Raw genomic sequence first — 17,344 nt, 5'->3', positions numbered from 1 at the left:
GGGGGGGGGGGAGTAAAAGGGTGTGTGTGAAACAGCCAAAATAGATGCCATAAAGTTTGTGTGTTCTTTTATCTTAGGGAATCCTCTTAGTGTGAGCACCGCACACTGATTATTTTACAAACAATTCCAAGAAGTTAACTTCTACAGCCATTAGCAGGAAAGAGGGTGTTGCTATAGACAGATCCTGATAAGTGTGCCATGTGGCAACCTTTAGAAAGAGCAAAGTTGGGAAAACTGAAACTAGATACTCTGTTCTGTTTAAGAAGGCAGAAAAGTACGTAAAACATTCTAGAAATTTTTCTACTCCAAATCATTACAATGGAAAAATGTAAAAGAGATGAAAACTCTCAGCCAGCTGAGAAAACTCACTCCCAGAAAGTAGCTAAGTTTAACTGTAGTTAAATATTTATTGTCAGTAAATCTTAAGTCAAGTCCCTGGAGTGTCCTGGTTAATGGAACATCGGTGAGTAAAAAACAAGAGCCCTTTGCCTAGAACCCCCTGAACCAAGCTAAACGATTCCCAGAACCTTTTTCTATACTTCCAGACTTTGGGGAATTACCTAATTTTGCATTAAAACCTGCCACTCTTCCCAAACACAGTGCTATGTATTTAAGTTGTGGGGTGGGACAGGGAGGGTATATTTAAAAGTGTATATTTAAAGAATATAAGGGTATATTCTTAACTTTTTAAGAATTTTTGAACTTCCAGCAATCCTTGACGAATAACTGGTTTCTTTTTTTTTTTTTTTTGAGTGGCATATTATTGTTTTACTGTTAATTTGACACATCTGAACTAAAGCATTCACAATACTTGATATACTTTGAAGAGAATCATACACTATAGTCTTAGACATAACCACAGAACAAGCAGAACAATTAAAACTACATAAGGTCTTAAAATATATCCACAGTGTGCATTATTTCAATAATCATTCATTTACGAATTAGATTACATACCATTCATTTTATTTTTCTTTCATTGTTTTATTCAAGCAGGATTCATTCAAGGAAAGGCAACTTAGTTTTTGTGTGAGCTTTATTTTTTGCACTACATTCGTTAATATAAAAGTTATGAATTAAACATTTTCTTATCTCCTGCATCCAGGAGTAAATCCAGGAAATTCTCAGGTGGTAATCCAAAACAACAGGTCCTATTCTTAAAAAGAGTCAAAGTGAAAAGGGATCAAATAGCCAGTCTGTGTGTGGTCTTAAAGAACATCTAATAGAATTTCAGGATTTCTAATAGTGACAGTATTGCATTTCTACGAGATTAGTCAGAATTTAAAACAACATTGCGTACAAAATTATTCTTGAAGCTCTAAATGCCTTTTAAATGACTAAAATGAAAAATTTAAGTTGTTGCCTCACAGTACCAAACTTTTAAATCAAAACTAGTTAAAGTTCAGTGCTATTGTGAGTTCTCGTTTACAAGGTAACTAGTGGGTAAATTAACAAATGGCATAAAAATTAAGACATCATTTTTTTTAAAGGAGAAAATGTTTGATAACCACAGAATACAGAAAATTCAATGTATTTTACAATAAAATAACCTTTAAATCTCTATCCCTGTACAACAGGGTTTAGGTCATCTTTAGTGAACTTGCATGTTTTCATACTTAGATACACAGCTTTTTATTGAAAGAATATTACATTTGTATACCAGGATAAGATTTAGTACATTGAGATGTTTTAAAAATATTTATAGGGCTTCCCTGGTGGCACAGTGGTTGAGAGTACGCCTGCCGATGCAGGGGACGCGGGTTCGTGCCCCAGTCTGGGAAGATCCCACATGCCGCGGAGCGGCTGGGCCCATGAGCCATGGCCGCTGAGCCTGCGCATCCGGAGCCTGTGCTCCGCAACGGGAGAGGCCACAACAGTGAGAGGCCCGCGTACCGCCAAAAAAAAAAAAAAAAAAAAAATTTATAAATTTGTTTCTGATATGCAAAAGCATTTGGCAATACTTTCATAGCATTTGATCTTATAGAATTAAAATTTCATACAGTACTCATCTTGATGTTTAAAAAAAAAGTCACAGAAAAAATATAAATTACACAGCCTGACTGCGTGATACTGTTATTTGCAGTTTCTAGTTTGGTAATTAAAACCTTCATTAAGTCTGTTAACAAATCATTACCTGTACATTTATGAAGGCAACTGACATGATTTGCAAACAAAACCTTCAGGTTTTATGTTATTTACCAAAGAGTGCAGTTCAGCAAGAAAGAAACCCCAGTATGCAAATCTTCAGAATATTTTACAAATTTACCAGTTCCTGTGACACAAACTGTTTCAATCTTTCAAGATACTGTCCATAAAGTTCCACATCATTGTGACCTGCCCCTTCAACCCACAGAGGCTCCACAGGTCTTTGGCGACGCTCAAACAATGCGAGGTCATGTGAAAAGTCAATGACTTCATCTCCAGTCCCATGAATTATTAATACTGGAGAGGTAATCTTAGAGATTTTGTCGATGTTTGGGAATGCATCAAAACAGTAGGTCTTCTTGGTTTCAGGAAAAGCGACTGACATTCCTGAGGTCAAAGGAGAATGAAGAATAACAGCAGAGCTCTCATACCAAGCAGCAAGATCCACAGATGGTACTGTCCCTATACTTTGGCCATATATATATATATGGCCATATATAATCACATGTATATATATATATGGCCTTATATAATCACATTTTCAGGGCGAATGCCATATCTTGTCCTAAGAGCAAGCCAAGAAGCTTCTATGTCTGCATAGAGGTTCTTCTCTGTTGGTTTCCCAGAACTTGCACCATATCCAGAATAATCACATGAGAATATATTACAATTAATCCGTGATCCCAGTCCTACGTAAAAGCCACTCATCTGACCAAGATCAACAGCATTTCCGTGTGAAAAGAGTGAAGTGTATTTGGCATTGGGTGAGCAACGCACAAACATGCAGGCAATTCTGTTGCCTTTACTGGTTCTAGTCGTGAAACACTCAATAGCATCTTTTTCTCTAGAAGAATATTGCCAGTCTGCTCGTTCTGATAGGCGTAACGTCCAGCGGCTTCCACTTTCATCACACATCAGCGCGTAAGTTGGGTCAGGTGTCAAAAATGCTAATTTTGAAGCAATTTTCCCTGGACAAGGTGGACAGCAGCAGAGGCAACATAGCTCACTAAATGAAAGATTATTCATCTTCTCTCCCCTTCACCGAACCAACAGAGAATCTTCTCAAAAACCCAGACGCTATCGGGAGCGGCTTCTCCCAATAATTGGTTTCTTATTACAAATGTGATGGGCAAACATTGTGGACATTTTAGGAAACATAGATAAGAAAAAAGAACAAGGTAAAATTTATAATTTCATTCCAAGAGTTATCACTGTGAACATACATCCTTCTAATCTTTTATCTTTTAAATTATTTTAATTGAACAAGAACTACATAAATGCACGCACCTTTTAAACAAAATTAGAGCATCATATATAAAACTAAATTTCTCATTGACCACCTCTCAAAAATCCCTGACCTTTCCTTCTGTCCAAGTGACCAACCACTCTTGGGAGTTTGGTGTGCTTCCTTCCAGAATCTTATAATCGTACAATATGTTGATGTATTTGTGTGTTGCATTTACATAAAAGGCATCATACTATAAGTGTTTTGGAAATCTAATCGTGTTAATATATTGATCAAGTGAATTTGTTTTAACTGCTGAATAGTATTCCATTGTATGGCTATACCGTATTTTACTTATTATCCTCTCCTTTCAGTGGATACTTAGGATTGTTAACAATTTTTCTCTAACTCCAACAATGTTGCAGTAAATGTCTTATGTGTCTTTTCCATATTTCAAGATTCTAAATTCCTACAAGAAGGAATTGTGGATCCAAGGTTATGCCCACGTTGCCTCTCAAGGGGCTGCATCATCTTGGAGTATGAAACTGGAATCGAGAAGTTCCCACTTCCCAGCAGTCTCAGTGACCCTTCACCTACCAGACATTTCCAAGTGGTCAGTACATTAGGTGTAAAACAGCATCCTTCAACTTTTTCATTAGTAGTTGCCTGATAAAAACTGTGTTTGAGCGTCTTGTTACATGTTTTTCCTCTTTTATGAATTGCCTATTCATATCCTTTGCTCATTTTTCTAAAGGGTGCTTGTTTTTTTTTCCCCACATATATCTGTTATATTCATTCTTTTTTACATAAGTTGCAAATTTTTCTCCCAGTCTTCAGCTTGTCTTTCATGTTGTTTGGGGTGTCTTTTAAAAAAAATTTTGGTATTTTTTTTAAAAACTTTTATTGAAATATAGTTGATTTACAATGTTGTGTTAGTTTCAGACGTACAGCAAAATGATTCAATTATACATATATATTTTTTTCCAGATTCTTTTCTGTTATAGGTTATTACAAGATATTGAATATAGTTCCCTGCACTGTACAGTAGGCCCTTGTTGGTTATCTATTTTATATACAGTAGCATGTACATTTTAATCCCAAACTCCTAATTTATCCCTTCCCCTGCCTTTCCTCTTTGGTAACCATAAGTTTATTTTCTATGTTAGGGTATTTTTTATTATATAGTTCCTTTTTTTACAACTTAGATGATATTTATTCAGTAATTTAATTTAAATTGCTCGGTCTTTTACTATATGAGTTTTGCTTTCCATGACTTATTTAGGGTTCCCCTTTCCATGGGATCATAATGATATTTCCTATACTTTTTTCCCTAATACTTTAAAATTTGTATTCTGAGGGTTCAGGTTTTTAATTCATCTAAATTATAATTTTGTGTATCATGTAAGTTAGAGATTTGCTTTTATTTATTTTGTCTACATATAGCCAATTCTCTCAATACAATTTATTAAGTAGTCCATTTTTGCCTGCTGAATTGAAATGCTGTCTATATCATATAGACCTAGTTCTATTCTAGTCTTACAACAAATGACACTTATTTACTTGCTCTGCAGTGTGTGTGTGTGTGTGCGCGCACGCGCATTTACAACCTGCTTTTGTTTTATAATCTGCTGTTTTTACTGAAAAACTGCAGCAGGAGAGTAGATACATTCTGAGTCACGTGATGGAATATAGCAATTAAAAGAAACTAAAGTTATGCGTATCAATATGGATAAATTTCCCAAATGTAATGTTGAGTAAGAAAAACAATCTGTATAAAAATTTCACGGAGAATACCATTTACATAAATGGTATTTACATAAAGCTTAAAAATATGTAAAACAGGGTTTCCCTGGTGGCTCAGTGGTTGAGAGTCCGCCTGCCGATGCAGGGGACGTGGGTTCGTTCCCCAGTCCGGGAAGATTCCACATGCCGCGGAGCGGCTGGGCCCGTGAGCCATGGCCGCTGAGCCTGCGCGTCCGGAGCCTGTGCTCCGCAACGGGAGAGACCACGACAGTGAGGGGCCCGCGTACCGCTAAAAAAAAAAAAAAAAAAAAAAATGTAAAACAATATTTAACGTAGTTTAGGAAAACATACATAATACAAGCTAAAAGGAAGTCCATGCAAACAATAAAAACCAGATTCAGGATTAAAGGTGGATTTACCATGAAGCCTATGAAGCTTAAGTTCAGGCCTCTCACTGAGACAGAACCCTTTCAAGGTCCTGTACTTGAATTTGATTTCATAATTGTGTACTTGTTTTCTTAAAGAGGTTCTCCTCTCCCAAACTGTATTAGCCTCAGGCCTATCCCTAAAGGAGGATATAGAAGGGGATGGGAAGGAAAGGGGAAGCGGGGGAGAAGAGGAAAGGGCTGAAGAGGGGAGGGGTGAGGAGGGAAGGGGAAGAGAGGGGAAAACAAAGAGTCTCTCCTAAAAGATGCTGGCTCCCCAGTGCCTGCTCCGGCATCACTGTCCAGCTCTTGGGCACTTGTGCCTGAAGGCATGTTTACTATAAGCCAGAGGGTGAGACAGCTCTTGGATTTGACTTGATTAACCGTCCAGGGCCTTGCACAGCTCCAGGCTTGGAGGACATGGAACAGAAGCCACCTGACAGGGAGGAGTTCCCAAGAGGGCTGCCAGCTGCTCCACTTCACCCTTAGTCCATTCTTCCACCCCTGGTGCACAATGTAACACCAACACAGAGCTTGCAAAACACAGTGTGTGGCCAGAAGTTCTCCAGGCCAGAGGCTGAGTGCTTTGCGGTTGTATCCAGGAGGATGGTTTGAGACCCAAGGCACCCTGCAGCCATAATTCTGCTCCAGTCCTTTAAGCTTCCAGACTAAATCTCGCTTCTTTTACTCAAAGTGTACACCATTTTTTAAAAAACAAACCAACTTGAACAAAATGAATAAATGACAGTTATTTCAACAACAGCAACAGAAATATACAGAAACATACACTATGAACATCTTTCCATGTTCTTTCACAGCACTTTTTAAAAATTTTATTGAAGTATAGTTAATTTACAACGTTGTATTAATTTCTGCTCTACAGCAAAGTGATTCAGTTATACATATATATATATACATTCTTTTTCATATTATTTCCCATTATGACTTATCTTAGTATATTGAATATAGTTCCCCGTGCTATACAATAGGACCTTGTTGTTTATCCACCCTATATATAAGAGTTTGCATCTGCTAATCCCAAACTCCCACTCCATCCCTCCCCCAGCTGCCTCCCCCTTGACCACCACAAGTTTGTTGTCTACATCTGTGTGTTTCTGTTTCATAGATAAATTCATTTGTGTTGTATTTTAGATTCTGCAGATAACTGATATCATATGATATTTGTCTTTCTCTTTCTGACTTACTTCACTTAGTATGATAATCTCTAGGTCCATCCATGTTGCTGCGAATGGCATTATTTCATTCTTTTTTACGGCTGAGTAGTATTCCTTTGTGTGTATATATATATATATATATATATATATATATATATATATATATACCACATCTTCTTTATCTATTCATCTGTCGTTGGACATTTAGGCTGTTTCCATATCTTGGCTATTGTGAATAGTGCCGCTATGAACATAAGGGTGCATGTATCTTTTTGAATTATAGTTTTGTCAGGATACATGCCCAGGACTGGGATTGCTGGATCATAGGGCAACTCTAGTTTCAGTTTTTTGAGGAACCTCCATACCATTCTCCATAGTGGCTGCACCAATTTACATTCCCACCAACAGTGTAGGAGGGTTCCCTTTTCTCCACACCCTCTCCAGCACTTATTGTCTTCTACAACATTTTTAATGGCTACATAGGACATATCAACATTGATTAAATGGTCACTATTGGACCATTGGACATTTAGATTGGTTCTAGTTTCTGCTCAATACAAACATTCCTACAGCTGACCCTTAGCATACAGCCCTAGTGATTTCTTTAGAAAAAAATTCTTCTAAGTGGACTTCCTTTGTCAAAGAGGACTGAATATTTTCAAGGTTTCTGAGATATATTGCCAAGTATGCTGCCCAAAAGGTTGCATCAATTCACACACATCAGTATATGAGAATGTCTTGTTTCCCAAACTGAAGTCAATGCTAAATGTTTACATTAAACAAAAGTATGTTGTCCAATGGATAGACAAAAAAAAAAAAAAAAAAAAATAGCATCTCATAGCTTTAATTTGCCATCAGTTCAAGATTCAATTGCCACATGTTCATTGGACACTTGTGTTTCTTCTGAGTTGATTTATATTCTCATGCTTTGCTCTGTCCTCCATTGAGACAATGCTCCTAATCTTATTGATTAGTAAGAGCTTTTTATATATTATGACATTAACTTTTATTCATGTATGTTGTTAATACTTTCCTTTTTGTTTTGCTATTTGCCTATATGGTTTATTGTGGTTTTGAGGCACAGACATTTTAAAATTAAATGTATCAATATTTTTTATTTCAGGTACTTTCTTAGGTGTTTTTTTGTTTTTAAGTCTTTTCCCCAAAGAATATATAAATGTTCACCTATACTTTTCCCCAGTACTTCCATGGTTTTATTATTTTTTTATTATTTTTTTATTGAAGTATAGTTGATTTACAATGTTTCAGGTGTCTTCCATGGTTTTATTTATGAAATTTGGGGTGACCCTCTTCTTTTCCAAAGAGTTAATCATTTCATGAAAGTCACCTTTTTTCTTACAGATTTTAAATGGGACTTTCATTATATATTGATTTGAGTCTCTTTCTGAACTTTTCAGTTTTAATCGATGAGTGTCATTTTCCCAGCATTATGTCAATTATTGTAATTATGGTGTATGCAATTCTAGTTTTATGGAGAGTCCTTATTATTTCTTTCTTTTCTTTTTCTTTTTTTTTTTTTCAAGATTAGTTTGGTTGTACTTGCATGTGTATTCCTCCGGAATCCTTCTGGCAATTCTACTTTCTTTTCCTTTACTTGTAATATTATGAGCACTAATGATTTTTCGTAAACACAAACGTGGTCTTGACCAAAAGATGTGGTTGGAGAAGAGAGAAAAAGTACAAAGAAACACTCACCAGGCTAGGTAAGATATTATAGATTTTTTACTCTAATCATTTCCAAATAACCAGACCTTAAATTCCTCCAATATGATCCAAAGACCTACCACCCATGGAATAAATGAAAATCTTCTGTGTAAAAGGAGAGATAGAGAGAATATAAGGACATATAGGTAGAAGTCAAAGAAAGAAAACAGGATCTGAAATTAAGAGGAACACAAACACACATGAAATCAAAATGCTGAAAGGAGCCTACAAAAATGACCCATGGTTTTCATTTTTTTACTTTCATTCATTCTTCATTTCTATAAACAAAACTCTAAATGTTTTTAAGAAGCCACTGAAATTTTGTAGTCTATCCCCTAATCTAATTTATGATGTATAGGACCTACATTTCAGAGAGTTATAAAATAACAGAATCTTTCCTGCCCAATGCAGGAGTCCCCCTGTAGCACTTCTCCTAGGAGTGGCTGTCCAGCCACTGCTTGGCTACTGTCTGACTAGGCCTTGACTCACTACCTCCCTGAGCCCTTCCCATGTTTAAATAGCCTAATTATTAGAAGGCTCTGGCTGCTATAAAGTCAAAATCTGTCTCCCAGCATATCCCTCCCCCACCCTTTGCCCTGGTTCTGCTTTTTTGTGCCAACATTGTCCTTCACTGCTTTGGAGCTGGTTCTCCTGTCCCCTTCAGTTTTATCTTCCACAGACTTGTCATTCCTGAACAGTCCTTTTGGGACATAGTTCTTGATCTCTCCTCTGGAAGTATTATAAAATAGCCAACATTTCTCTTAAAGGTGAAATGCAGAAGTTAACATAATTCTCCAGGTTGCATCTGACCAGTGCAGTAAGTTGGGAGAACCTCATTCCTTACTTGGCATTTTTTTAAAATGAATGCACCTCAGGTTACATTCAGGTTTGAGATAACAGACTCAAGCTACAGCTATTTGGCCTTGTCATCAGGAAATAGTTTTGGTCCTTTTCACGTAAGCAAGAGAACAGATCTCACCGGTAAAAATGAACTCCTAGGGCTTCCCTGGTGGCGCAGTGGTTGAGAGTCCGCCTGCCGATGCAGGGGACATGGGTTCGTGCCCCGGTCCGGGAAGATCCCACATGCCGCGGAGCAGCTGGACCCGTGAGCCATGGCCACTGAGCCTGCACGTCCGGAGCCGGTGCTCCTCAACGGGAGAGGCCAAAAAAGGGAGAGGCCCCCGAAAACAAAAAAAAAAAAAAAAAAAAAAAAACTCCTAGCAGACTGGTGAAATTTGGGAGGAGTCTTTAAAGCCAAGAATAAGGGGGGGAAAAGGCCGTTCCATGTAAAAACTGGAAGAATCCAGGTAGTGGAATTATGGGTGCCACGAAAACTTCTGTGCCCAGGAAAAGTGAGTGCCTGCCCATCAGTGAAGAAACCCCAGGCTGCATCACTTTGGGGGGTGCCTTGTTCCAGGCATAGGTCTCTGCCCTGGTAGACAGCTTTTGAGAAATTGAGCTTTTGCCCCCTTTCAGTCTTGCTTCTTAGGATTGGTTGGGAGCAGTGACAGCTTAAATTTCTGTCTTGTCTATTCCAACGTGTGTGCCCGTCTGTGAAAGATGGAAATTAACTCAGGACCGCAGGACCCCAATTACTCTGCGCCTAGTACCCTTGGGCTCTGCCTCCAACGGGCCCTCCGGGCAGCTCCTCTAATCCACAGAGAGCCTGACTCCTGGCATGCCCTCCTCCCGGCTCACCTTTCCCTTTCCCTCCCCTACGGAGCAGTGCTGTCAGCACCCCAGGCCAACTGCGCAGGCGTGGGCAGGAGGCTGCGGTGACCCAGCTCTTGAGCTGTGGTCATATGCCACAACAGCGGGGGCAGATCAGGAAAACTGGGGGCCTCACTAGCCGCGTCTGATCAGCCCTCTCCTGCTGCCTCCAGACCGGAAAATTCAGGCATATTCACAGATCGGCCCTGCTTGAAATCCACGAGGAGGCCTAATTACAGAGCTCCGGATCTCAGTTTTCTGTTTTGCCCTAAATCCTGGCGTAGTCCAGAGTGAGTTAATTCGGAAACTAAACACTCTCTTTCAAGGGAGGGAGAAGGCAGGACGAGGGAGTGGGGGAGGGTGGAACCTCATTGAGCTTTCATTGGTAGAAGATGAGCATGTGATCCTAAGAGACCTAGGATCTTCCGGAGCACACAGATGTTTCTTCCACTAGTTCATTGTCCGTAGGCCCGGCCCACCTCACCTTCTGGGGGGCTTTGTTCTGTATTAATCTATCTCTTATAATGTAAACTCCATTTTGGAGTAGATTACGTACATACCATACACACACGCTAGCCCTCCTGGCAAATTAAGTCACTGAAAAAATACACAGCAGCCAGATTTGTCAGAACGTTTGCCACCATATAAGGATAAGAGATGGTGTTGAAAGAGAGGTGCTTTCTTGCTTTGGTTCAGCCAGCTGAAAAGTTAAATCTCCCTTTGCAAAATGTAGAGTGCTGACCCCTTGTTCAGTCCTGAGTCCTAGGGCACTCAGCTGGGAAGGATGGGAGTGAGGAAAAAGAGAGCTCTCCAGGCTCCGGGCTCAGCTGTCCCTCCCTCAGGAACTCTAAGCCCTGGGCAGGGGGACACAACCCACACCCTCCTCCCTTACCCTCTTAGCTTCTGCTAAGGTTTGAGACATTTGCTGAATGCTTCCCTTGTGTGGTTAACGTTTCCTTTGTGTATATTTTCTCCCAAACTCAGCCATATCCCTCACAGCTCATCCCTGTGCTCAAGATGAAGATATAGTTCTTGAATGAATGAACAAACCTCTAACTCTCATTCTATACATTCTCAGTGAAGAGCTGGACCCTTTGAGGATGTTTCTGCAAACTGATCAATACCGGGGGAAAGAAAGAAAGAAAGCGAGAAAGAAAGAAAGAAAGACTTTACGCTGTGGGTTGGAATATCCCCTCAAATATCATTCATGAACTATCTAATGACTTGAGATGTTTTTAAAATGTTTTAGCATGGCAAATTTCCGGCAAATACAAGAGAAGAGAGAGCCCCCATAGACCCACCAGTCAGTCAGACCACTCAGCTTCAACAAATTCAACTCACAGCTGATTTTGCATTACTTACACTCCATCTGTTCATTATGCACCCTCCCACCCTGCCCCCAACCAGCGTTATTTAGAAGCAAACAAAACACATCACGTCATTTTATTCCTACATATAGAGTGTCCCTTAAAAGATAACATCTCGTTTTGAATAATCACTTCTGTGCTGTTATCCAAGTGCTCTGATCTTTGAGGCAGAGCCTGAAGGCTGATGAGCTCCCTTAAGGTATGCTGGGTCAGGTGCCTATTACCATCACGTGGGACTCCATGGGTGCACTAAAATCATGGTTCATACCTACCCTACCACTACCCCCCATTTCCCAGTTGCCCACACTCAGGGGGACTGGCTTCTTAACAGAGGGTTACATGCAGAGACTTGGAAGCCAGACTGGCTTAGAATCCCAGCTCCACCACTTCCTAGTTCTGTGACCTTGGGCAAGACACTCAACCCCTCTGTGCCTCAATTTCCTCGTCTAAAAGCCAAGTTAATTAAGCTCATACAACTCAACAACAAAGAAACAAACAACCCAATTGAAAAATGGGCAGAAAGCCTAAATAGACATTTTTCCAAAGACATACAGAGGGCCAACAGGCACATGCAAAGATACTCAACATCTCTAATTATTAGAGATTTTGATTTTGAAAATTAAAACTATAATGAGGGACCACCCCACACTGGTCAGAATGGCCATCATGAAAAAATACGAATAACAAATGCTAGGGAGAGTGTGGAGAAAAAGGAATCTTCCTATATTGTTGGTGGGAATGTAAATTTATGCAGCCACCGTGGAGAAGAGTATGGAGTTTCTACAAAAACCTAAAAATAGAGTTGCCCTATGATCCAACAACCCCACTCCTGGGCATATATCCAGACAAAACTATAATTCAAAAAGATACGTGGACCTCTATGTTCATAGCAGCACTGTTCACAATAGCCAAGATGTGGAAACAGCCTAAATGTCCATCAGCAGAGGAATGGATCAAGAAGATGTGGTACATATATACAATGGAATACTACTCAGCCATAAAAAGAATGAAATAATGCCATTTGCAGCAACCTGGATGGACCTAGAGATTATCGTACTAAGTAAAGTAAGTCAGAAAGAGAAAGACAAATATCATATGATATCACTTATATGTGGAATCTAAAATATGACACGAATGAACTTATCTGTGAAACAGAAACAGACTCACAGACATAGAGAACAGACTTGTGGTTGCCAAGGGGGGGTGGGGTGGGGGAGGGATGGAGTGGGAGTTTGGGATTAGCAGATGCAAACTATTATATATAGGATGGATAAACAACAAGGTCCTATTGTATAGCACAGGGAATTATATTCAATAGTTGTTTATCCTGTGATAAACCAGAATGGAAAAGAACATATCTCTATATACCTGAATCGCTTTGCTGTACAGCAGAAATTAACACAGCCTTGTAAATCAACTATACTTCAGTAAAATAAATTAAAAAATTAAATGTAGGTCAATTAATAGTACTCACCTCACAGGGTTGTTTTAAGAATTAAGCACGTTAAAAATAATGTGAAGCTCTTGGAACAGTACCTGGCACACGGGAAGTACCATGTTAAGTGTCTGATTTTATGATTATTCTTTGCTTAATACATGCACTATTTCCACCAACACCACCTACTCCCTGAATTAACTGACAAACAATAACCCTTCACAGATGTGCAGCAATGTACATATTTCTCAAAGTAATTTCAGACATGTTATCAGGCACGATCTCCCCATAATCTATGAGGGTGCCAGGCCTGGGGTATTCAGAGGTGTTAATACAGAACTGGGGGAAACATTTAGCTACAATTAGCCCAGTTATTGATGGGGAAAAATTGGAACCAAACCAAAGGACTAACAATAGAGATTGGTTAAATAAAATAGAGCACATCTGTATGTTCTGTCATCATAAATGAGGCAAAAGAACATATAATAATATAAAAATTATTCACGCTGAGTTAAGGGAAAAAGGAAAATTTGCCCAAAAGTATGGAAAGTGTGAATACTGTGCGTTATTTTTCCTTTTGGTATATCATGCTTATTAAAAAGACCAGAAAGACAACATCAAAACATTACTGTTCGTTATTTCTCAAGGGAGCAACAAAAAGTCATTTTCCTTCTTTGTGTTTGAATTTTCTGAATGTTCCATAATGAACATGTATGACTTGTTCATCATGGAAAGGTTGTTGTTTAAAAACAGGCTCCATCATTGCATAGGCAGGGTGATTCAGTTATATAAAAAAGATAGATGAAAACAGCAAGATATTAATGGCAGAATTGTGGGTGATTTCTTTCTTTAAATATTTCAGGTTCTTCCAATTTTTCTGCTCTGAGAGCAGTAAGTTGTTTTGGAGAAGATGGTTCAGATGGGAAAACTGAGGCACGGGAGGCGGACGGGAAGGGTCTTGGGCTCCACGACCACCTCCGCCTGCCCTGCCCAAACCGAGCAGGTGTGCTCAGTTCTCCCCAGCGATGCCTACTTTTGGGTTCATTCCTGACCCCTGACTTAGAGCTCGAGGATGTAAATGACTGTCGCCTAATAACAGGGTGCAGCCTCGGGGTCTTTCCTCTCTTCTTGACCAAACAGCAGCAAGAAGAAACCACAGGAGGAGAGAAGAAATGGGCTGTAGGGCCCTGCGTGTGTTGGGGTGATGTGGGGGAGGCTTGGCACTCCAGAGGCGTCATCTCCACCACCTGCAGGGGCGGGGAGCCAGCCCTCAGCTGGGCCGCTGCAGATTCCAAGCCGCAGCCATCTCCCGGTGGGCAGCTGCCAGCTGTGAGGGAGGAGCGAGCCCTGCAGGCAGATGTGTCGACCAGAGATAGCAGTCCACCCAGCCCAGGTATCTGGGGCCTCCCTGGTCTACTTCCCCAACAAGGGTGCCTGGAACAAAATAAGAAACAACAAAAACAAATAGACCCAGGGAACAAAAAAAGAAAAGCGAGAATGAGAGAGAAGCACTTTCTAGATAGAGCAGTTGGAGCTGATGATAGCACAGGTGACAGGCAGTAGCGGGGTGGTGTGGCCCAATGGGCAAAGCTGTGGGTTAGAGCCACAGACCAAGAGTCCCCCACTGCCTGCGACTATATGATCTAAGGCATGTGCCCTTCCCGGGGCAGTGCCCCTTCTACAAGAGGCAAATGTCACCAAAGGGGTAAGAAGGTGTCCTTGCTTCTGGAAGGGGCGTCACTGCTGCACGTCTGCCCCAGTACTCATGGGAAGGGGCAGGTGTTTCGGTCTTCCCACCTGTGTTCATACCTGATTGTCAGGGCAGATTGCTGTCACTGTCAGACTCACTGCTTCCAGGTCTGCAAGGGAGGAAATAGCCCCCAGCTTGGCGATGCCACACAGGGAGGCTCAGGCTGGATGGGCAGACCTGTCCTGCTCCTATGTGTGATGAGAGAGCCAGGCCTGGGCTGTCTTCCGTGCAGTCAGCTCTGAGACACTCAGTAGCCACATCCTCCCTCCAGCAGCCCACACTGACAGGTGGACCTTCGCATATCTGTCCATTGGCCTCAGAGTAAAGTAGGCTTGGGGGATTTTTCCCCAGGTGGAATGGAAGAAAAAGGTATCAGTGGCCTGTTGCCATTAAAACTCTACATATGGTCCTGGCAGCTTTAGAGAGATGCCCTGGCTGTTTGAAGGTGGTTACTTACCTGTTTTAGACAAGAAAGGTTTCTAGCAGTGATTTCAACACAAGAATATGGAAGGAAAGCAACTCTGACAATTTGAATAATAGGAAAGACTCATTCTCCCTTACTCTCTAGCTTCCCAAGTTCATAGGTTGCTATTAAATCCCACCAAATCCTTCCACTGGCATCTGTTAGGCTTTGCAATTTGATTCAGGTTTAGGGTGCATCCCTCTGGGCCTGGCACCAGGCAAGGTGTGGAAGAGGATGTAGCAGAAGAGTGAGATGTGGTCCTGGGGTCCACAATCTAGAGGGGGAGACAAAAGTCACATCCTGGGCTGAAACTGACCAGGATAGGTCAGACAACAGGTTCTGAACCATATCATGTAAAACAGTCCATGAGGACACTCATCCCAAATTACCACAAACCCCAAACAAAACACAGAGACCAAATCCTAAAATGTACCCCCTGTAGGTTAGTACCAGTCTGGGCTGTAACAGAACACACTGTAGTGGCGCTTCTCTGCCTTGGAAAGCAGGAGTGGCGGGATGACAGCTCAGCACCACACCCGGGCATTCTGTGTGCGCATCAATGCCCACCTACAAGCAATAGCAGCTGGGCCTTAAAAAAAAAGTATCTGGCAGTGTTTATATATACTTTACCTGAGGATAACATAAAGAAGATATTTAGGGCTTTCCTGGTGGCGCAGTGGTTAAGAATCCGCCTGCCAATGCAGTGGACAGGGATTCGAGCCCTGGTCCGGGAAGATCCCACATGCCGCGGAGCAACTGAGCCTGTGCACCACAACTACTGAGCCCATGCGCCACAACTACTGAAGCCTGCACACCTAGAGCCCGTGCTCCGCAACAAGAGAAGCCACCACCATGAGAAGCCCGCGCACCGCGACGAAGAGTAGCCCCCGCTCACCGCAACTAGAGAAAGCCTGCGTGCAGCAACAAAGACCCAACGCAGCCAAAAATAAATAAAAATAAATTTATAAAAAAAAAGAAGATATTTAATGAGACCCCAAATTTACTTCAACAGCATGCAAGCTGTTTATGGCAGGATCCAACTGCAGGCCTCAGGTACACCCCCCATGTCTACCTCTCATTTGATCATTTCTTTCTCTCTTTTAAGGTCTGGTTCAAGCCTCACATCTACTCTTCAGTGACGTCTCCAACTGTCTTCCAATTCCATGTCGGAATGATTAGAACAGAAGTAGTTGATTTATATTCCATGTTTTATATTTAGGTTGCTATGGTTGTTCTGGAAGGTAGAGCAGATGATACTTCTTTGAGCCCCACCATGGTGCCTCCACAAAGCTGGCAATCCTGTCACCAGGAAATAATGGTAAAGACCATTCAAAGTATCTAATGATTGTCCCTGTCCTTAACTCACTATTCAGTGAGCACCGGTGAATACTTACTAGCTGCTTTGGAAAGCAAGCGGGTTAATACCTCATGATAGCATCGTTACTGAGTCCAAGCTCGTGCTGTGCACCCCAGGATGGGATGATAAACTGAGAGACAAGTTGTTGAGGCAAGGAATAGCGACTTTACTAGGAAAGCCAGTAGACGGAGAAGATGGGGGACTAGTGTCGCAAAGAACTACCTTCTCCGAATTAGAATTCAGGCTTCTTCTATACTAAAAGGGGAGGGGGTAAAGTCCTGGTTCCAGGCAGACTTTGGTGGGAATGTGCTAGTTTCTTCTTTCTTGTAGTCATTCACTGGTGGGTCTGGTCAGGATGTTTCCTGTGAGCTAAACAAAGGTATTTTAGCTTAATGCTCATTACCTGGGAGACAGAGTTCCCAGAGACGGGCCATTATGCATAATGTAAGCTTATAGGCAACATTCCTTTACTGATTAACTTGTAATAGGATACAAAATTTCTTCCCTGTTACGGCATGACTTGCACCTTAGCCTGTGCTGATTAGATTTTTGTATTTTTTGTTCAAGCCCACGTTCATCAGCAAAAGGATTACTATCAACACAGCCATTATTCCAGATAGTAATTTGTATAGTCGGTGATAATTCCAATCGGATAATATGTGTGCTAAACATCATCTTTGTGAATAACAATTACACAAAAGCACAAACACATCCAAGACATACTGAAAAGCTGAAATCCACATGCTATCTCCTTCTCGGAGAATAATATTAGCAAACCATGAATTTTCTTTTTAGTTACACGTCTGGTCCCAAAGCTAAAGGTT

General features: G+C 41.0%; 1 protein-coding gene and 2 long non-coding RNA genes across 4 annotated transcripts in view; 1 reads left to right on the top strand and 2 right to left on the bottom strand.

Moving 5' to 3' along the window:
* Nucleotides 1-2,593, top strand: part of LOC113610192 (uncharacterized) — a 27,104-nt gene extending 24,511 nt beyond the window's left edge. The window contains exon 3 of the long non-coding RNA XR_003428990.1: nt 2,515-2,593. This is a non-coding gene — a long non-coding RNA (uncharacterized LOC113610192). The remainder of the gene's footprint in view (nt 1-2,514) is intronic.
* On the bottom strand, nt 1,921-4,315 carry LOC113610191 (alpha/beta hydrolase domain-containing protein 17B-like). The gene is made up of 2 exons (XM_027088097.1): nt 2,677-4,315; nt 1,921-2,626 (listed from the first exon to the last, which is right to left on the bottom strand). Exons 1-2 carry the CDS (start codon nt 3,169-3,171, stop codon nt 2,255-2,257), a joined length of 867 nt encoding a protein of 288 aa, XP_026943898.1. The 5' UTR covers nt 3,172-4,315; the 3' UTR covers nt 1,921-2,254.
* Nucleotides 4,316-13,401: 9,086 nt separating this feature from the next.
* LOC113610105 (uncharacterized) overlaps nt 13,402-17,344 on the bottom strand; it is a 34,590-nt gene continuing 30,647 nt past the window's right edge. The window contains exons 3-4 of one of the 2 annotated variants that reach the window (XR_003428951.1): nt 16,743-16,889; nt 13,402-15,437 (exon numbers count right to left, since the gene is read on the bottom strand). This is a non-coding gene — a long non-coding RNA (uncharacterized LOC113610105). The remainder of the gene's footprint in view (nt 15,438-16,742; nt 16,890-17,344) is intronic. The other variant, XR_003428952.1, reaches the window with a different exon arrangement.

Source organism: Aethalodelphis obliquidens, unplaced genomic scaffold (assembly GCF_003676395.1).
Source record: "Aethalodelphis obliquidens isolate GAN/ISIS:26980383/991018 unplaced genomic scaffold, ASM367639v1 scaffold61, whole genome shotgun sequence".
Classification (NCBI taxonomy): Eukaryota; Metazoa; Chordata; class Mammalia; order Artiodactyla; family Delphinidae; genus Aethalodelphis; species Aethalodelphis obliquidens.
The sequence above is the reverse complement of the archived record's forward strand: the minus strand, read 5'-3'. Positions and strand labels throughout refer to the sequence as shown.

What these genes read in the sequence shown, in the direction of transcription:
- LOC113610191 (XM_027088097.1), bottom strand. Translation starts at nt 3,171, where the DNA reads ATGAATAATCTTTCATTTAGTGAGCTATGTTGCCTCTGCTGCTGTCCA. An exon ending in TTCGCCCTGAAAATGTGATT is followed by an intron (nt 2,627 to 2,676) that starts ATATAAGGCCAT and finishes GGCCATATATAT; the next exon opens with ATATATGGCCAAAGTATAGG.